We start from the raw sequence: 22,054 nt of genomic DNA, 5'->3' as shown, positions 1-22,054 counted from the left end.
GGATTATGACTGGAGTCATAATTCATCTTCATATCCCGGGATTTGCCTCACAGATGTCACCCCAATCCTAAACACACTTGTATGAATATTTCTAGGGTTTTTTTTTTTTTGGGGGGGGGGGGTTGAGCCTAAGGGTATGTGTATATGGCGTCTTTTTGCTGAGTTTTCCAGAATTTTTAGTTTATGTGGAAGATTTGGAGGCTTTCTGCTCCACAAACTCTACAAAAAAAGACTGTGTGCACCCCCCCCCCCAAGACTATGGTTTGGGGGTTATATAAGGAGTCTTTAAGGAGTCTTTAGGAGCGGGTCCTTTCCAAAAAATGTTCCTACTATGTTTACCGTATAAACCAATCCGAATATAAGCCAAGGCACTAAAGACTACCACAAAAAAACTGGGAAAACGTATTGACTCAAGTATAAGCCTAGGATTATAAGACGCACCCCAAATTTAGAGAAGGACAATTGGGGAAAAAAATAAACTTAATGTTAAAATGAGAGTCCGTCTTATAATCCTAGTGTGTCTTATATTAATCAGCTCACCATGGCGGCGGTGGCAGTAGAGCGGCTCAGGAGAGTGGGTCGACGATGCTGCGGGCTCGGAGGTCGGGGGTGTCGCTGCTTAGAAAGGTGACAGGATGGAAGATCGGCAATACGTATGGCTCGGGGGTGTCGCGGCTCAGGAGGGTCACAGGATGGAAGATCAGCAATACGTATGGCTCGGGAGGTGTCGCGGCTCAGGAGGGTCACAGGATGGAAGATCAGCAATGCGTATGGCTCGGGGGTATCACTGCTCAGAAGGGTGACAGGACGGAAGATCGGCAATACTTATGGCTCGGGGGTGTCGCTGCTTAGAAGGGTGACAGGATGGAAGATCGGCAATACTTATGGCTCGGGGGTGTCGTGGCTCAGAAGGGTGACAGGACGGAAGATCGGCAATACTTATGGCTCGGGGGTGTCGTGGCTCAGAAGGGTGACAGGACGGAAGATCGGCAATACGTATGGCTCGGGGGTGTCGCGGCTTAGAAGGGTGACCGGACGGAAGATCGGCAATACGTATGGCTCGGGGGTGTCGTGGCTCAGAAGGGTGACAGGACGGACGATCGGCAATACGTATGGCTCGTGGGTGTCGCGGCTTAGAAGGGTGACCGGACGGAAGATCAGCAATACGTATGGCTCGGGGGTGTCGCTGCTTAGAAGGGTGACCGGACGGAAGATCAGCAATACGTATGGCTCGGGGGTGTCGCTGCTTAGAAGGGTGACAGGATGGAAGATCGGCAATACGTATGGCTCGGGGGTGTCGCGGCTTAGAAGGGTGACCGGACAGAAGATCAGCAATACTTACGGCTCAGGGTGTCATGGCTCAGGAGGGTCACAGGGTGGAAGATCAGCAATACTTATGGCTCAGGGTGTTGTGGCTCAGGAGGGTGACAGGACTGAAGATCAGCAATACTTATGGCTTATGGGTGTCACTGCTCAGGAGGTTCAGCGACACTGGGGGCTCAGGGGTGCCATTCAGCCTGGCGGCGTGTTCCATTGAGCCAGCTGATGGATGACGCGATAGACTTCAAGAATATGGCCGTGGAAGATGCTCATGCGCAGGTTTAGATCTCGGCTCTCCGAGATCTCCTTCTGTGTACTCGCCACTTCCGCAGCCATGTTTTTGAAGTCTGTCGAGTAAACCACTGGCTGGCTTAACGGAGCCCGCAGCATGTCGGCAGGTTCAATGGCACCCACCGTGACACCTCTTAACCTCAGTATCACTGACCCTCCTGAGTCGCGACACCCTCAAGCCATAAGTGTTGCCGATCTTCCGTCCTATGACCCTCCAGAGCTGCGGACACCCCTGACCTCCGAGCCCACAGCATTGCCGACCTAGCCACCTGAGCCACTCTACCACCACCGCCGCAACAGTCCCGAGCCACAGTATCGCCTACCCTCTGTCCTGTGACCCCGTTCTGCCCTGCTGACCCGGTAAGCTTTATCTGTAGTATAAGACGCATCTCCATTTTCTCCACCAGTTTTGGGTGAAAAAATGCGTCTCGTAACCCAGAAGTGGGACCCTAACTCAAGTATAAGCTGAGGGGGGGCTTTTTTAGCATAAAAAATGTGCTGAAAAAGTCGGCTTATACACGAGTGTATACAGTATTTGTATTATAAAACCACTTCGATGTTCACATGTTCAGTCTTTTGAAAGTTTATCTTCTGCATCAGATTTCAAGAATATAAAGTGCGTTTCACGTCTCGGACGAGTTTCCTAATAAAGAAGCTTCTCAAAATTTGGCACTGTGCAAACTAGACCGAAATACGTGAAGATGTGAGAAGCAGCAGCCATTGACTGAGGGCTCACATGGCACTTTAAGCATATTATTATGCATATTGTGCAGATTTTATGGTGTCTCACATTGTGAGAATTTGGCGGAAAACTGTACAGAGTGAAAACTAATTATCTGCACCGAAGGCGCCCAAGACTGTATGTAGGAGGCCGCTAAAATTCCTCCAAGAAGGAGAATAATTCTTCATCCTACAGCGAGGCCTTCAGAATCACCCGAGGAAGGAATCTCGATCTTATAGACCAGAGGACCGAAACGGTCGGCTGAGGATTTGGCTTTATACACAGCAACAGCTGAAATCTGCTCATAGATCTGCAGGAGGACATGTCTACATACAGAGCAATATACAAAAGTGTACAGTAGTCTCCTCAAGCCTTCAAATAAATCAAAGGTTAATAGGTAGCTCTCAACTTTCTTCCATGACATGGAATTTACAGACAGCTGCCGCCTGTAAGTCATCAGGCCACCAACGAGGATGGCCCCATCTATGGTGGATCGTGTTGCCTGCCCATTAATTCCCTGACTTTAAGACTATTACGCTTGGACCTAAATTGGTCACATAGTTCTCCAGTACTGACTTTTGACTGTAGAGATTTGGTGCCATCTGTGGTGGATCGCGTTGCTTGACCATTGACGTCAAGACCCTAAGACCATTTCGTTTAGACATAGATTGGTCACATAGTTCTCCAGTGTTGGCACCAAATCTCTATAGTCAGAAACCAACACTGGAGAACTATGTGACCAATCTATGTCTAAGCGAAATGGTCTTAGGGTCTTGACGTCAATGGTCAAGCAACGCGATCCACCACAGATGGCATCAAATCTCTACAGTCAGAAACAATCAATGGTGGACCATGTTGCCTGCCCATTGACGTCATAACCCTAAGGGGTACTTTACACGTTGCGACATCGCTAGCATCGGCTAGCGATGCCGAGTGCGATAGTACCCGCCCCCGTCGCACATGCGATATGTGGTGATTGCTGCCGTAGTGAACATTATCGCTACAGCAGCTTCACACGCACATACCTGGTCGGCGACGTCGCTGTGACTGCCGAACTATCCCTCCTTCAAGGGGGGAGGTGCATTCGGCGTCACAGCGATGTTACCGCGACGTCACTAATCGGCCGGCCAATAGAAGCGGAGGGGCGGAGATGAGTGGGACATAACATCCCGCCCACCTTTTCCCTTACACATTGCCGTCGGGACGCAGGTAAGGAGATGTTTGTCGCTCCTGCAGGTTTACACACAGCGATGTGTGGTGCCCCAGGAGCGACAAACAACATCGTACCTGCGGTCGACCCGACATTATGAAAATGAACGACGCTACACAGATCACCGATTTTCAACGCTTTTGTGATCGTTTATTGGCGCATCTAGGATTTACACGTTGCGATGTCGTTACTGGCGCCGGATGTGCGTCACTAACGACGTGACCCCGACGATATTTTGGATGCGATGTCGCAACGTGTAAAGCCTCCCTAAGACTATTTCGCTTTAGACATAGATTAGTCACATAGTTCTCCAGTGTTGGCACCCAATCTCTACAGTCAGAAACCAACACTGGAGAACTACTGTATGTGACCAATCTATGTCTAAGCGAAATGGTCTTCGGGTCTTGACGTCAATGGTCAGGCAACATGATCCACCACAGATGGCACCAAATCTCTACAGTCAGAAACCATCTATGGTGGATCATGTTGCTTGCCCATTGACGTCACAACCCTAAAGGTGGCTTTACACGCTACGAGATCGCTAAAGCGATGTCGTTGGGGTCACGGAATTTGTGACGGACATCCGGCCGCGTTAGCGATGTCGTTGCGTGTGACACCTATTAGCGATTTTGAATCGTTGCAAAAACGTTCAAAATCGCTAATCTGTGACATGCCCGCCTCTTCCCAAATATCGTTGCTGCTGCAGGTTCGATGTTGTTCCTCGTTTCTGCGGCAGCACACATCGCTATGTGTGACACCGCAGGAACGAGGAACCTCTCCTTACCTGCGTCCCGCCAGCAATGAAGAAGGAAGGAGGTGGGCGGGATGTTCCGTCCCGCTCATCTCCGCCCCTGCGCTTTGATTGGGCGGCCGCTTAGTGACGTCAATGTGACGCTGAACGAACCGCCCCCTTTGAAAGGAGGTGGTTCGCCGGTCACAGCGACGTAGCAGAGCAGGTATGTGCGTGTGACGCTGCTGTAGCGATAATGTTCGCTACGGCAGCGATCACCACATATCGGCCGTACGATGGGGGCGGGTGCTATCGCGCTCAGCTAGCGATGTCGCAGCGTGTAAAGCGGCCTTAAGACTATTACGCTTAGACCTAGATTGGTCACATAGTTCTCCAGAGCTGGCTTCTGACTTTAGAGATTTGGTGCCATCTATGGTGGATCCTGTTGCCTGCCTATTGACGTCACAACCCTAAGACTATTACACTTGGACATAGATTGGTCACATAGTTCTTTAGTGTTGGCCTGTAACTTTAGAGATTGGTTATATTTAAAGAATCCAATCCATCTGGTGAAAAGCACTGATTTAAAGGGACTCTTTCATTGGATTTCTTAATTTAACTTGAGTACCTCCTCCAGTTGATGCTACTCCGCTGATTCTAAAACAGTTTTTCTTTTTCTTCTGTGCCCTTCCAATCCAAAGTTATACGCTCCGGAAGTAAATATGTAAATTTCCCTTTCAACAAAGGGGTGTATACCATAGAACTTCTCTGTGGACGTTTGTTTTTTTATCCTCTGGCCAATCAAAACGCAGCCAGAAGTTTGTGGGATGCGCTCAGTTTGATGAAGGGGAAAAAAAATGTACATATTTATTTCCGAGGGGCATAACTTTGGAATGGAGGGGCACAGAAGAAAGAAAAGAACTGCTCCAGAATCAGGGGAGTGGTGGGAATTGGAGGCGGTAGTCAGATTAATGAGTTAATCAACAGGAAGGGAGCACTGCGGTTGTTGATTGTTCCTGGGTCTGCAAGCGAGGAGATAGAAGCCAATGGTGATTGGACGCGGGGCTCGCGTGATGTCACAATTTCACATGAGCCCCAGGAATATGAGCATGGACACCACTGTAATGGAGCCAGAACAGTAGGTGAGTATAGGCTTTTTTTATTTTAAATGGGGAAACCGGAATGAGAAGGGGTGGACCTAGTCATGGACAACCCCTTTAAATTTAATATAAATCCAGTGAAAAGTCTTAAGAAGTAACAGCGCCACTAGAGGGGAAACTAAGCATTACACCGTGTACATTGAAATCAGTACCCAGTCTATGTAGTGCAGGATGGGTGCTCCAGAGCGATAGACATTAAGGATGCTCTCCACGTTAGTCACAACATGAGAATCTTGAACATAGTACTCCCCTCTATTAATTCAGATTTTGGGTTCCCTAAAGTAGACTATCCCTTTAAGTGAGCGCAGATACGTTTCTGCCATAGGCGGGTTTGGACGACCCAAATCTAATGTGTATGGATACCTTTTCACTGCGTAGTGACCACTCCTCAAGCCATACTAAATATACCAAAAAACGATCGCACAGGACCTACATAATACCGCCACACAGTACTCCAATAACAGTGTTATATGAGATTGTTCTAGGTTGGATATTGATGGTATGTATTGCTTATATCCTTTCTGGGTTTTTTTAATTGGCCATTTGACTTTTAGTTCATATTCTTACTATATGGCGGTAATTGTGGCCCATCATTTCTGCTATGTATGGTTATGACGGGACTGTATAGTATATGGTACTTTGGTCCTAGCGTGTTCTGTACTGCGCTGTTGCACTGGATATCACATTGGGTACAATCTGGTCCTATGGTGTTCTGTACTGGGCTGTTGCAGTGGATATTGCACCGGGTACAATATGGTCCTATCATGTTCTGTACTGCGCTGTTGTACTGGATATCGCATCGGGTACAATATGGTCCTATCATGTTCTGTACTGCGCTGTTGTACTGGATATCGCATCGGGTACAATATGGTCCTATCGTGTTCTGTACTGCGCTGTTGCACTGGATATCACATTGGGTACAATCTGGTCCTATGGTGTTCTGTACTGGGCTGTTGCAGTGGATATTGCACCGGCTACAATCTGGTCCTATCGTGTTCTGTACTGTGCTGTTGCACTGGATATCGCATCGGGTACAATCTGGTCCCATCGTGTTCTGTACTGGGCTGTTGCACTGGATATCGCATCGGGTACAATCTGGTCCCATCGTGTTCTGTACTGGGCTGTTGCACTGGATATCGCATCGGGTACAATCTGGTCCTATCGTGTTCTGTACTGCGCTGTTGCACTGGATATCACATTGGGTACAATCTGGTCCTATGGTGTTCTGTACTGGGCTGTTGCAGTGGATATTGCACCGGCTACAATCTGGTCCTATCATGTTCTATACTGCGCTGTTGTACTAGATATTGCATCGGGTACAATCTGGTCCTATCATGTTCTGTACTGTGCTGTTGTACTAGATATTGCATCGGGTACAATATGGTCCTATCATGTTCTATACTGTGCTGTTGCACTGGATATCGCATCGGGTACAAACTGGTCCTATTGTGTTCTGTCCTGCACTGTTGCACTGGATATTGCATCGGGTACAATATGGTCCTATCATGTTCTGTACTGTGCTGTTGCACTGGGTATCGCATCGGGTACAATCTGGTCCTATCGTGTTCTGTACTGGGCTGTTGCACTGGATATTGCATTGGGTACAATCTGGTCCTATCGTGTTCTGTACTGCGCTGTTGCACTGGATATCACGTCGGGTACAATCTGGTCCTATCGTGTTCTGTACTGCGCTGTTGCACTGGATATCGCGTCAGGTACAGTCTGGTCCTATCGTGTTCTGTACTGCGCTGTTGCACTGGATATCTCATCGGATACGATCCATTGTAAGACTGACACTGTTGACCTGCGCTAATTCTGCTTATTTTTGTCTCCGCAGGCTATTTGTCTCGTCGTCCTGATTTGTTACGCTGCCTCAAACACTCCCGGATACCTTGGTGTTGCGATCACGGAACTCATATTCGCTGTCATCTTTCTGTTCCTCTTCGCAGCCCGTTTTGACCAACAGGTTACATTCATCCACTGGGGCTGGACCGTAAGTATTGATCGATCTTACATATCAGAGAATTGTCAATCGCTCTGCAATCAGGACCCAGAATACTCCAGCATTAAGAATGCTGCCAAATATACCTATAGGGTGGGGAGGAGGGGGCTGGCCGCGGCGTAGGCACTGCTGCGCTGACCATGAAATGACACTTGGCCAGTATAAATGCTTCTAATACAGGTTTGACATGAGCCTTAGGAATCACATGCTTTACATTTTTCTCTCTAATGTCCGGCGCTTGTGATAACAATAATCTAACTATATCTCCCGCATTGATCTGATAACGGTAAAGAGTAATGACTCTTAAAGGGAATGTGTCATCGGAAAATGATCTATTGTTTACACAGAGTATTCAGATTTAAAGGGATTTTTTTCCCACGAACAAAGTTCATTTTAATCAATAGATCTTGGAATAATAATAATTTCCACAATTGGATGTGATTAAAATTTTTTTTCCTGTGCTGAGATAATCTTATATAGGTATCCCTGCTATGTACTGTGTAATGGATGTGTCTGACCACCTCTCCCTCCCTGCACAGTGACCTCTGCACAGGACACAGAGCATGCCCACATCATTCCCCCATAGAAAGCAATGAAGCATCTCCAGGCTATTGTTTGTTATGGTTCATAAGATGTGTAAATGCTGTTAACCGAAGCTCAGGAAAGATAGCACCCCATTATCATGTCCAAAAAAAAATATTTGAAAAAATTTGGTTTTCAATCCTAAAAATCTATGATCTATTCCCTTTAGGGTCATATAGTGTAACTAATCAGAAAATATAAGATCAAAGATGGACATGTTAATTCTAAAATTAGAAAGAGAGGAGTATGTTTCCAGCTCTCTCAGTAAATTGGGCAGGGAGACCCGAGGGTTAGTAATAAAGAAAAGTAAATCATCCGCGTACGCCGCGATTTTGTAGGTGGAACCCGCAACTATAGGGCCGGAAATGTCAATGTTACTTCTAATTCGGCAAAGCAGGGGTTCCAGGGTCAGGATAAAGATCAGGGGTGAGAGGGGACATCCCTGCCTTGTGCCGTTAAGAATGGAAAATCTATCTGAAAGGAGACCGTTCACCCTGACCACAGCAGAGGGATTGCTATACAGAGAGCAAATCCACCTGAGCATCATCCTCCCAAACCCCACCTCCCGAAGAACCTCCTCCATGAATATCCAATTGACTCTGTCGAATGCTTTTTCTGCGTCGGTCGACAAGAGCATCAGGGGCAACCCTTCCGAATTAGCCCTGTGGATTAAGTTCACCGCCTTAGTGGTGTTGTCCCTCGCTTCCCTTCCCATCATGAACCCAGCCTGGTCAGGGTGGACAATCTCCCCCAGCAATGGAGAGAGTCTCTCTGATAATATTCTGGTGAAGAGCTTCAAATCTGTGTTGAGGAGGGAGATGGGTCGGTAACTAGAACAAGAGGTAGGGTCTTTACCCTCTTTAGGGATGACTACTATATTAGCGGCCAGAGAGTCTCTCGGCAAGTGGACTTTTTCAGAGAGTGAGATATTGTTAAAGGCCGAGAGAAATGGGGGAAGCAGCATGGAGCCCATCTTTTTGTAGTAAAGCAGGGGGAAGCCATCCGGACCAGGGGCCTTACCAGTGGGGGAATTTTTAATTGCAGCCCAGTACTCCTCCTCTGAGATGGGTCTTTCCAGGGCGTCCGCATCCTCCGGTTTAAGGTGTTTCAACCCGGAGTTAGAAATGTACTTCTGGATACGCTGCCGTAGTTCCGTCCTGGCCCTCTCCGACCGCCCCCCATCTATTGAGTAGAGAGAGGCGTAAAAGTCTTTAAAGGCGGAGGCAATGTCTTTCGGAAGAGTGGCCCACCTGTCGCCAGACACGTGCACTCTAGGAACATAGCCCCTCGCCCTCTGGATCCGGAGGGCTCTAGCCAGGGTCCTGCCACTTTTATTGCCATATTCATAGAAATGCCGCCTGCATTTAGCTAGCACTCCCTTGGCCTTTTGATATAGCAAGGACCTGAGTTCCTCCCTCTTCCTGGCCAGATTGGCGCCCACGTTCCCTCCCAGAGACCCCTTATGTACTGCTTCCAACTCCCTTATGTCTGCTAGTAGAGATGTAACCTCAGCTTCCCGTTCCCTTTTCAGACGGGCCCCATGTTTAATGAATAATCCCCTCACGACACATTTGTGAGCTTCCCACACAATGTTGGGGGACATCCCCTCCCCCCCACTACAATCAAAGTATTCCTTCAGGGCCTCCATTATTTCTTGCATTGTCACCGGCTCATTGAGTAGCGAGGTGTTCAATAGCCACTGACCCTGCCTCCCGATGGGACATTCAAGGGACAGAGTGACCGTGATCAGTGCGTGATCAGAAAAAGATATGCACTCAATTGACGCATCCACCAGAGAGTGTAGGTCCCCATGTTTAATAAAAAAGAGGTCCAACCTAGAATAGCAGTCGTGCGCTGCAGAATAAAATGAAAAGTCTTTGTCTGATGGGTACAGCAATCGCCAAGTGTCTATCAGTTGGTGGTCATGTAATCCCCGTCTCATCCGGCGCAGCGTCATGTGTGGCATACCGGACACCCCTTTTGAACTGTCTCTCAACGGTTCCAAAACTACGTTAAAGTCACCCCCGAGAACCAGAGTGCCCTCCGAGAATTCCTCTATCTTCTCAAGGTACCGCAACAAGGTGGGACATTGGCCCACATTAGGCAAGTATACTGCCACAAATGTGAATATCTGAGTAGCTATGCGTCCCTTGAGCATCATAAGTCTACCCAGGTCGTCTGTCTGAGAGTCTAACAATTCCCACGGGAGCGTGCTGGACATGAGGATGCTCGTTCCCCTAGATCTAGGATCAGGGGAGGGTGAGTGGTGCACAATGGGGTACCTTCTGTCCGAGAGTCTGTAAGGCTTAGCTTCACAGTAATGTGTCTCCTGGAGGAAGGCTACCTGGATTCGGTTTCTCCAAAGAAGGTTCAGCAGGATAGACCGTTTCTCCGGGCTATGAAGGCCCTTGACATTCAGTGAGCCCACCCGCAGTTCGGCCTGCCTCTGTTTTGCCATTTTCTGTCGCGAGGTCCTAGAGGAGCAAACCAAGAGAAAAGAGGGGAAGGGGGGAGGAAAAAAAAAAAAAAAAAAGGAAGAGAGGGAAAGCTGGTAAAAAGAGAGGAGGGGTAGAAAAAGTATTGACAAAGAGGGAAGTAGCTGAGACCCTTTAGCAGGGGGAAGAGAGAGAGGCAAGAAGTTCAGAGGAGAGAACAAGAAAGAGGAAAAGCAGCGAGACTGCCGCTCGCAGCACCAGGGACCAGCCCAGGGACTACTAAGAAAAAGATAGGGACAAGAACTGACATGCGGCCAGAGCGCAGACCCGCGCCCCTCTTATTAGCACTAAATGACCCCTGTCCCCGACGGAGAGGAAGGGTCAGCCGATTAACCACCCACACACCCCACCACCCAGGATGAACGCGGTAAAGAAAAACATCCCCCCCCCCCCCCCCCCCCCCAATCTTAAACTAGACATTGCCAAAGAAATAGAATTTTCAAAAACTTTAGACAGTATACTATGTCCAGAAAAAACTAGCCCAAGGCCAGGGCTCCTGCTCAGGAGTCGTATAGGCAAGAGAGAGCCTCCCAGCTCCCCGTATTTTGACTCCGCCTCTCATCAAAAGCACCTTCGTCTCACATCTTGGACCACTCCTTCCTCCCGGCAGCATCCGGTACATGCCAAACCCCTCAAGGATCGCCGCTTTGAGCAGAAAGGGTGCCTCCCTTCCTCCTCCGCGGCCTCGGGGGTGCCTGGGGTTCCCACTCCAACCAGTCCGGAATTGAGCAGTCTGGTATTCCCAGGAATGCAAAAAGATCAGGAAGCTCTGAGTGCCTCCTCAGCAAAAACACGGAGTCCCCCTTGCGTACTATCAAATGGAAGGGATGGCCCCATCTATATGAAGCGTTTACTTCTTTGATGCCGAGCAGGAGAGGATGAAGCAGGCGTCTCATATATAGCGTGCGGCCGGAGACATCAGGGAATAACTTCACCATGGCCCCATCCATCTCCACCGGTCCGTATGACCAAGCTCCCTGTAGGATCCTTTCTCTGTCTCCATAATAGTGCAAACGACATAGTACATCTCTAGAGGAGGGGGCAGATCTAGGGCCCGTCCTTGCGACTCTGTGAATTCTGTCGAAGAGGTAGGTAGCCTCCAATGGGCGATCAGTGACCCGGTTGAAGATGTTTAAGACTTTAGTACGCAGGAGTTCCTGGGGCCAGTCGTCCGGTATACCCTTCAGTCTGATATTATTTCTTCTGCCCCTGTTCTCTTGATCATCCAAGAGCAGGGCAAGGTCTCTGATGCGGGCATTGGATGACTCACAGTCTCTCTCAATCCTCTCCATTCTGCTCTCCAGGGACTCCTGAGCCTGCTCTGTGGCTTCAATTCTGTCCTCCAGTACCACCATTTCCTCCCTCAGGGCAGACAGCGCCATCTGCTGGGAGGATTCAATTCTAGCCACAACATCCTCCAGATCTTTCTTGCTGGGGAGGGCCAAAATGAGCTCTCTCAGGGCTTGTATGTCCCCCTGTGGGGGGCCAGCATGCATACTGTTTGGTATCACCTGAGGTTCTGTGTGCCCCGTGGGCGGGGGGGTCTCCTGTGTGCAGAGCATGGCCGGTATCCCCGGGTCTGGTGATCCCCTCAGGGCCCCCCCCCTATCCACAGCAGCGTGCTGCGAGGCAGGCTGAGCAGCCTCCCCCCTCCTCCAGTCCTCTGTACCTGGGCCCGCTCCGTCCAGTGCCACCGCCGCCTCCGACCTCCGTTTCTCTGCACCGCTGGTCCCCTGCTCTGCTGCACAGGCTGTGGGAGAATGCCGAGCGGCACCTGGGGAATCCCCCGCTGGAGGACGCCGCGCGCCCGCCGGCGCCATCTTGCTTCGGGCCGCCTGCGGAGGTTCAGAGCCCGGCGCCGTCAGAAACTTTGTAAGGCTCCCCTGGGGTCTCTGGCTCGTCACCGGGGAGGCAGAAGCGGGCGCTACCCCCGGTCTCTTCTTGGGGGCCATCCTGGGTAAGTGGGGGCTGCAGGATTTAGTAGATTTAGGCTGTGGGCGCAGGAGCTCTGGGATCCAGCGTCCTCACGCTTCCATGTCAGGACACGCCCCCGAGGACGTGTTCTTACTGCTTCTGCTGTAATTGTTTTTGGCCATTGTTGTAAGTTGTTTATTCTACCTCCTTTTCTTTGTACCCTTACCTGTTCACTTTTGGTTTCAGGTGTGTTTGAGTTTTTATTTACCCCATCTGTTGAATGGGGAGACAAGGATGGTACAGGGGTTTCTCAGCTGACCCTAAGACTGGGGTCCCTGTTCTGTCCCTTATCCCGATGGTAGACTGAAAGGTAGTCCAGGTCGAGCCTCCAATGTGGCCCTGTCTCCTGTCCTGGCCCTGAAGACTATGTCCCCACCACCCAGGGAACTGAACGGGACAAAGACCCCAAAAACCCACCAACACAAAACAACAGATGGGGTAAACAAAAACCCAAACACACCTAAAACCTGCACCAGGGGATAACCAAAGGTGAACGGGTAAGGGTACAAAGAAAAGGAGATAGAATAACCAAATTACAACAATGACCAAAAACAATCACAGCAGAAGCAGTAAGAACATGTCCTCTCTGCTCCCTGGCTAGCTCCTAACCAAATAGACTAACCAGCAACCTCTCCAGGAAGCAGAGGGATAAAATACAGCCCAGAAGTGCTCAACTGACAGGAGCTGAGCAAGTGTGCTGCTGCAGAAGAGACGGGATTAACCCTTAAATGCCCAAAAGAAAAAAAGCAACGTTTAAATGTGCACGGTCTCAGATGGTAAAAGAGAACGCTAATCCTGAGCCTCTCCCTATATACGTGACAGGTTCTTTAAAAAAGGGCACCTCCATTCTTGTCATCAGTCCTGACACACAGACCACTTTAAAAGGATTTGTCTATTTTGAAGTTGTAAGAAGCATTTAATGACGAGCTAATCACAGGGCATCCATTGATCGGATGGGGATAATAGGAAAACCCAGGAGCAAATCACCATTTTTCCCTGCGGCAAGATCAAAGGAGAAATAGAGCAGTGAAATCAATGTTCTGCATGTAATGCATGGATGCATCGGGTCGTCCAGAGTATGGCAGTGACTGTAACTGATCCATCTGGCGGCCACTGGGAGTCTGCCTGGCTTTTCCCGCGATTTGCATCTCCATTTCTTGTGCTCTGTCATCCTTACAGATCAATGGTCCATATATAAGGTTATTGCGCCCCCTAGTGTCTAAGTCTCAACACATGGCTGTTGCTATGTATTCATTCTCTAGACCAGTTTTTTGGACTTAGAAGGAAGTGATGTTTTTTTAAAAAAATGATTTTGGTGTACCCCTAACAAATAATTGTTTTTACAAATTTTAAGTATTGAAATTTTAAATTGTATCTACATTTTAAAGGGAAAGAAATCTTATTTAACCAGTAGATCATTTTCTGATGACAGCTTTTTATTAACAATATTGAGGTAATTGAATATATCAGCAGTGCTGCAGGAAGCCTGATTGGCTTCTTGCCTTGTGCTTTTTGTGGCACTTCTGATGCCGTTTTTAACCGGAGTTTTGAGAAAGCCCAGGTGGGAAACACTGACTTTGTGGCATACGGTTTCTCAATTCCAGTCTTCTCATGTCTTCAGGATTTCCTTGGACTGGGTTTTCACTTTAGTAGTGTGCTATCAGAGTAACCATTGCTGTCTGAGCCATAGTGTGCCGTCTGAGCGGTAGTGTGCTATCGGAGTAATCATCGCCGTCTGAGCCATAGAGTGCAATGTGAATGGTAGTGTGCCGTCTGAGTGGTAGTGTGCTATCAGAGTAATCATTGCCGTCTGAGCAGTAGATATCTGAGCCAGAATGCGCCGTCTGAGCGGTAGTGTGCCGTCTGAGCGGTAGTGTGCCGTCTGAGCGGTAGTGTGCCGTCTGAGCGGTAGTGTGCCGTCTGAGCGGTAGTGCATCGCCTGAGCGTTGTGCTATTTAAGCAGTCAGTTGCGTCAGAGTGGTAGTGTAACATCTGAGTGGTACATTAGCAACAGAGCAATGGATTGAGTTTTCACATGGTATACCATCCAAGCAGTAGTGTGACGTCTGAGCGTTATTGTGCCATCTGGGCAGTCAGTTGCATCTGAGCGGTAGTGTGACTTCTTAGCAGTAGTGCTTTGTCTGAGCGGTGTTTTTCTATAAATATTAATAATAATATCAGTGTTACATTAATGATTGAGCACTGGATTGGGTTTTCACATGGTATGCCATCTAACCGGTAGTGTGACGTCTGAGCGGTGTTGTGCAATCTGGGCAGTCAGTGGCATCTGAGCGATAGTGTGACTTCTTAGCAGTAGTGCGTCGTCTGAGCGGTGTTGTGCTATAAATATTAATAATCTGAGTGATACATTAGCGACTGAACACTTTATTGGGTTTTCCATCTAACTGGTAGCGTGACGTCTGAGCGGTGTTGTGCTATTTGAGCAATCAGTTGCGTGTCAGCAGGTAGTGTGACCTCTGAGCAGTAGTACGCTGTCTGAGCGGTGTTGTGCTATCTGAGCAGTCAGTTGCGTCTGAGTGGTACTTTAGAGTCTGAGCACTTGGTTGGTGTTTCACATGGTATGCCATCTTAGCGGTCGTGACGTCTGAGCGGTACTGTAGCATCTGAGCAGTAGTATGCCGTCTGAGCGGTGTTGTGCTATCTGAGCAGTCAGTTGCATCTGAGCGGTAGGGTGACATCGGAGTGGTGCTTTAGAGTCCGAGCACTGGATTGGGTTTTCACACCGTATGCCATAAGTGGTAGTGTTACATTTGAGCGATACCGTAGCATCTGTGCAGTAGTGTGCTGTCAGAGAACCATTTGTTAAATCTGTTTGCGTTTTGCAGCAAATCTTAGTAAAGCAAATACAAATAATGCGATCTGAGCGGTAGTGTGACATCTGAGCAGTAGCTCGCCGACCGAGTGGTGCTGTGCTGTCTGAGCAGTCAGTTGCGTCTGAGCAGTAGTGTGCCATCTGAGCAGTTATTGTCGTCTGAGTGGTTTCATGCCATCTGAAAAGTCAGCTGCATCTGAGTAGTAGTGTGCTATTGAAGTAATCCTTGCTGTCTGACCGATGGGTGCTGTCTGAGCCATGATGTGCCATATGAGCGGTAGTGTGCCATCTAAGCAGTCAGTGCCATCTGAGCGGTAATATGACTTCTGTGCAGTGTTGTGCTATCTAAGCAGTCAGTTGCGTCTGAGTGGTAGTGTGACATGTGAGCAGTAGGGTGCCGTCTGAGCGGTTTTGTGCTATCTGCGCAGTCAGTTATACTGGGCAGTAGTTTACAGTCTGAGCAGTTAGTGCCGTCTGAGTGCTAGCGTGCTATCTGAGCAGTAGTATACTGAGTGGTAGTGTGACTTCAGATAGCACAACACCACTCAGATGATGCCCTACTGCTCAGAAGTCACACTACCACTCAGTATATTACTGCTCAGATGGCACTCTAGCTCTCAGACGACACTGACTGCTCAGACGGCAAACTACTGCCCAGTGCAACTGACTGCTCAGATAGCACATCGCTCAGACGGTGCCCTACAACTCAGAAGTCACACTGCCGCTCACATGTCACACTACCACTCACACGCAACTGACTGCTTAGATAGCACAACACCGCTCAGACGGCACACTATTGTTCAGAACAGTCAGTTGCGTCTGAGCGTTATGGTGACATCTGAGTGGTACTTTAGAGTCTGAGCACTGGATTGGGTTTTCACACCGTATGCCATCTAAGTAGTAATGTGACGTCTGAGCAGTACTGTAGCGTCTGAGCATTGGTGTGCTGTCTGAGACCCATGCGTTAAATGTTTGCATTTTGCCATGTTTTGCAGCAAATCTCACTGTAGCAAATACAAATCATTCACTATTTTTCCACTTTCCACGGAACAGTGGTAACACGCAGGCGGGATGACTGTGGATTTTGCGGCTCTCGCTTCCAATATATACTAAATATAATTGCTTTAACTTGACTTACATGTTGTGACTTAACACGCTGGGTCTTCTGGTCTTTTTGATGTATATTCCTTGTTTCTAGGACTTTCTTCGTGCAGCCATTGGTGGCGGTCTTTTCATCATTCTCTCCTTGGTATGTCTGATCCGCGGTGGAGATGGCCCTGGCATTGCCGGATCGGTGAGTAAAAAAAAAAAACGGAGATTTTAAGGATTGTCACGTATATCGTTTTTCTTCTCAAACACAGAGGCCCTATTCACATGCATGACGTAGGGCAGAACTGTAGGGATTTTTGTGCCGCCATAGAGGGCCCCGTTCACATGGGAAATCCTGTCATAAAGATCTTAAATCTCATATGTAGGCCGCATCCACACGTCCGTGTGTCACGGTCGGAGTACGGCCTGTGATTCATGGACAGACAGCGCGTCTCCTGACTAGAATTTGACAACAGCCTCAAAGGTAAATATATGGCTGTCGAGTTCGGGCCTAGAGGCCTGCGGTCAGCCTGTGAATCCTTGAGGAAAAAATCTAGCTTTATTATCCTAACAAACATTAAAAATAAATTGGGGGCACTCGTTGCTATGGGGAACAAGTATACATTATCTCTAAAATTCATAAAACACAATGGGTGCGATTGTATTAAAGGATCTAAAGGAAAATAAAGGTCTGTTGCCCATAGCAACCAATGACAGAGCAGCTTTTGTTTTGAATTCTGCTCAGGAAAAATGTAAGCTGCGCTCTGATTGGCTGTTATGGGAAGACAGTTTTTGGGGAATTTTTAAGACGCCTTCAAGAATTTGTGTTGATACTTCATGCCTCGGTCCAAAAAAATGGCTTTTTATGTTTTATTTGCAGGTTTTTGGGCTTCTGGCAGGGATCCTCTTCGCTTATGATGCTTTCATCACGTTTCCTACACTAAGAAAAACACACACACAGGCCGCGACCGGTGAGTAAGAAAATCACTGCCGCCTGTTACCGCCATTAGTGGGTCAGCCTACTAGTGGCGGCCATACAGTGCTGTGTCAGACCTCTAGTGGTGGAAACTGGCCACCATTTTTGTTTTTACAAGAATGAGTATGAGGAAGCAGAGGAGCATGGGGTCTTGTCAAAAGTACAGTGCAGAACATAACATATTTTTAACGTCCTCGGAAAGTCGGCAGCTGCATAAGATAGAGCGGCTGCAGAAGCCGAAACAGGGATATCGGAGACTGATGGACCCCGATAGAGAAGGCCGTCCTGAGCGCTGTGTTATACTGGTTAGGGACATTACTCCCATCATAATGATCATATGATCGCCAGGTGCTAGGGGGTGTACGGGCAGACCCAAATTACCTCCGCAGTGCCACAGGATGAAGTATGTTTACATGCCCCCAAAGATCTTTTATCACTTTATAAGGAATACAATTTAAGGAGACCACATATAGGAAAGGAAAGAAAGAATTAAAGACAGAAAAAAAAATGAGCAAAAAAATTAGAGAGTAATAGAGATAAACACAGAGAATGAGCTATAGAAAGAAAAAGACAGGAAGGAGGAAAGGAGGCGAGGGAAGGGAGGGAGAAAAGGAAGTAATAGAGATGGGGAAGGGAGGGAGAGGGATGGGAGAGAAGAAACGAAGGGAGGGGACGGAAGGGAGGGATGGAAAGGGGAGGGAAGGAACGAAGGGAGAGGGAAGAATGGAGAAAGAGAGAGAGGGATGGAAGGGTGAGAAGGAAGAGAGGGAAGGGTAGGAAGGGGGAGAAGGAAGAGAGGGAAGGGTAAGAAGGGGAACGAAGGGAGAGAGAGTTGGGGGAGAAGGAACGAAGGGAGAGAGGGAAGGAAGGGAGAGCGAGACGTGAGGGATGGATAGAATGAACGAAAGGAGAGGAAAGGAAGAGAGAGAAGGAAATGAGAGAGGGAAGGAAGGGTGAGAGGGACGTAAGGGAGAGTGGGATGGGATAGAATGAACCAAAGGAGAGAGGAAAGGAAGGAACATAGGGAAGGAAGAGAGGGAAGGGAGGGAGAGGGGGTGAGAGGGATGGGAGAGAATGAACAAAGGGAGTGAGGCAAGAGAGAGAGGGAAGGGAGAGAAGGAAGGAAAAGAGTCGAGGAAAGGAGTAAGGAAGGAAAAGAGAAGTAAGGAAAAGAGAGAAGGAAGGGAGAGAAGGTGCGAAAGGAGAAGGATGGGAGAGAGGGAAGGAATGAAAAGAGACAAGGAAGGGAGAGAGAGAAGGAAGCAAAAGAGAGAGAAGGAAGGAAAGGAGAGAGAGGAAAGGGATAGAAGGAAGGAAAGGAGACATGGAAAGAAAAGAGACAGGGAAGGAAGGCAAAAATCAGGAAAAATAAGATCAGGTCAGTCCAAACCACTGTTTCTAGTCCTGACAAAAATAATTAGAACACCATTTAAAAATTATTTTATTGGCCACTTGTGGTTTTAAAAAAATAAGAAAAAAAAAGTGATAACTGGACATATTTTTTTATGTTTCCTTTTACCCAACATCAGCAAAAAAATGAAAAAAAAAAAAAAAAAACGAATATAAAAAGTAACTAAAAATTAGATCCCTTTTTACCAAGAGAAAAGGAGGTCCAAAAACCCTAATGAGATGCATATACAAAAAAAAGTGAGCTTGAATTGAAGGATTTTCTAATACATTAGGAGGTGCCTTCCTATAAGGACATGTGTCCATGCAGATCTGTGAGTGCCCATTGAAATCAATAGGTACTTTGTAAAGCCTAGTGTCTGATTTTCCACAGATTTATAAGTTTGGCATTTCTAAACCTTTTCCTTTTTTCCCCAGATTCTCCTGATAACATCTAACCTTCGTTTTGTACCAGCGGGAGAGATGACGGTGTTTGACACAAGCCAAGAGTCAACTCCATGCCATTGACCACCCACTGAAGACGTCGTTGGTGATCAGGACTCTGGCGGCGTAGGGATATTGTCCCACAGTGGATAACTTTGGGCACACGCTGTGTATATGTATGTGAATATATTATGTACACACGTGGGCATTATACCAGTGGATGAGTGGGTGATGGCAGAACACATTTGCTAGTTTGTTAGTTACGATGCGTCCACTGTATGGGGTTTGTTTTACATAAAAGAATAAGCTTTTTTTTAATACATTAATAAATGTAACTATAATTGTGTCTGTCGTGTGGAATAAATGGCCAGAAGACATGAAAGCTGAAAGACATCAGATCTTACTTCAAAAGAATGGAGCTTCAGTGTAATACCAGGTACAACCCAAAGGGCGGCGCTGTTTCTGTGCTAAAGTCCTTGGGGTCTTTAGAGTGAATATTGCTGTGTTTCCATTACAGAACTCTGTTCCCAACATAGTAAAGTAAAATGTAACATTCTGGTTTCCTTTTACTCACCACTAGGGGGAGCTCAATGCACACAGATGTACATCAAACTTTTAAAGGAGCTTTCCAGTATCAAGAAATTATCACATATCTCCAGAATAGGGCACTCTGTCCCCCATCTGAATGGACGGCAGTGTAGCTAAATTAATTCTCTTTGGACTGCTGGAGAAAGCCGAGCACTGTACAAAGATAATCACTGAGAAGTGTAGCAGAGTTGGAGCAGATAAGTGTGATCAAAACTACAGCAACAAGCCCAGTAAGGGACCAAATGCTGGATCAGAGTATTTGCCCTTTCTTTATACTGCTCCCAGATGGTGCTGCAAAATCCTCATGACAAAGAATTTAAAAAGGATCTGTCATCAGATCAAAAAGGACCAGTTTTTGATCTTATTTTATTCCTGATCCCCTGAGTATTCTGTTTTTTGTTTTTCTTAAATTTACTATACAGTTCCAGAGATATACTGTAGTTCTTTGTGGTCTTTGAATGGGGGCGTGGCTCACAGGATCCTCAGGGGCGTGTCTTGATGCTCTGCATAATTACCCAGTGAGCCACACCCCCTTAGTAAAGACTATAAAAATTGGAACCACATAAAAAGGTCGATATCTATAGAACCGTACAAAGAATTTCTGAAAACCAAAAAAAACAGAATACTCAGGGGAGTAGCGAGAATTAAAACAAGAGCAAAAACTGCCTATTTTTGAATTGGGGCCTTATCCTCTTTAAATAAACAAAAAACAAACCCAAAACACCATAGGCTCAGTTGATCAAAATTGTCTTGTTAGCTATATACAGCAATGGCTAAAAGTGTTGACACCCTTGAAACTGTACCGGAAAATGAAGTATTTCTCACAGAAAAATATTGCAATTACATGTTTTGTTATACACATGTTTATTTCCTTTGTGTGTATTGGAACAACACAAAAAAAATTAGAAAAAATAATATATATATATATATATTTATATATATATATATATATATATATATATATTTATATATATATATATATATATATATATATATATATATATATATATATATATATATATATATATATATATATATATATATATATATATATATATATATATATTTATATATATATATTTATATTTATATATATATATTTATATATTTATATATATATATTTATATATATATTTATATATATATTTATATATATATATATTTATATATATATATATTTATATATATATATATATATATATATTTATATTTATATATATATATATATATATTTATATATATATATATATTTATATATATATATATATATATTTATATATATATATATATTTATATATATATATTTATATATATATATTTATATATATATATTTATATATATATATATATTTATATATATATATTTATATATATATATATATATATATATATTTATATATATATATATTTATATATATATATATATATATATATATATTTATATATATATATATATATATTTATATATATATATATTTATATATATATATATATATATATATATATATATTTATATATATATATATATATATATATTTATACGCCAAAGTATTTCTCTACGTTGGGGTCCCTAGCTTGTGTGTGTCCTCTCATGCAGTTAAAAAACTTACCGTGTATGGGACGCTGAGACCCAGGCTATATATGCGTATAATGTGGATTGGCAATAGGTGTGTATGGGGAGGGTTCACAAACGAAAAACTACTAACATTAAGGAATAACGTTTGGAACTCCATTCTATGTCTGAACTGGGTGCAAAAAACCTAAAAAACATCACTATGGGGAGATAAGGTATGCACACCAGTGACTATGGAAGGGGAATACATGGAATAGCAGAAACTGCTGTGTGAATACTGACATGAAAAATTCAATAGCTATTTGTTAGAATGAAATGTGAAAAATGGAACCTGCATTACTGCCATGAATATATGAATAAAGAGAAATTTAGCTACTGAATTGATCAATGCAGTAGCTAAATTTCTCTTTATTCATATATTTCATGTCAGTATTCACACAGCAGTTTCTGCTATTCCATGTATTCCCCTTCCATAGTCACTGGTGTGCATACCTTATCTCCCCATAGTGATGTTTTTTAGGTTTTTTGCACCCAGTTCAGACATAGAATGGAGTTCCAAACGTTATTCCTTAATGTTAGTAGTTTTTCGTTTGTGAACCCTCCCCATACACACCTATTGCCAATCCACATTATACGCATATATAGCCTGGGTCTCAGCGTCCCATACACGGTAAGTTTTT

At 45.8% G+C, this 22,054-nt stretch overlaps 1 protein-coding gene across 1 annotated transcript in view; it reads left to right on the top strand.

Moving 5' to 3' along the window:
- PLP2 (proteolipid protein 2) overlaps nucleotides 1-19,559 on the top strand; it is a 37,423-nt gene extending 17,864 nt beyond the window's left edge. The window contains exons 2-5 of the mRNA XM_075322860.1: nucleotides 7,270-7,425; nucleotides 16,517-16,612; nucleotides 17,288-17,378; nucleotides 19,208-19,559. Of these exons, the coding sequence (XP_075178975.1) occupies nucleotides 7,270-7,425; nucleotides 16,517-16,612; nucleotides 17,288-17,378; nucleotides 19,208-19,227 (363 nt within the window). The 3' untranslated portion in view covers nucleotides 19,228-19,559. The remainder of the gene's footprint in view (nucleotides 1-7,269; nucleotides 7,426-16,516; nucleotides 16,613-17,287; nucleotides 17,379-19,207) is intronic.
- Nucleotides 19,560-22,054: the final 2,495 nt, after the last annotated feature.

The sequence above is a fragment of the Anomaloglossus baeobatrachus genome, chromosome 9, assembly GCF_048569485.1.
Source record: "Anomaloglossus baeobatrachus isolate aAnoBae1 chromosome 9, aAnoBae1.hap1, whole genome shotgun sequence".
Classification (NCBI taxonomy): domain Eukaryota; kingdom Metazoa; phylum Chordata; class Amphibia; order Anura; family Aromobatidae; genus Anomaloglossus; species Anomaloglossus baeobatrachus.
The sequence above is the reverse complement of the archived record's forward strand: the minus strand, read 5'-3'. Positions and strand labels throughout refer to the sequence as shown.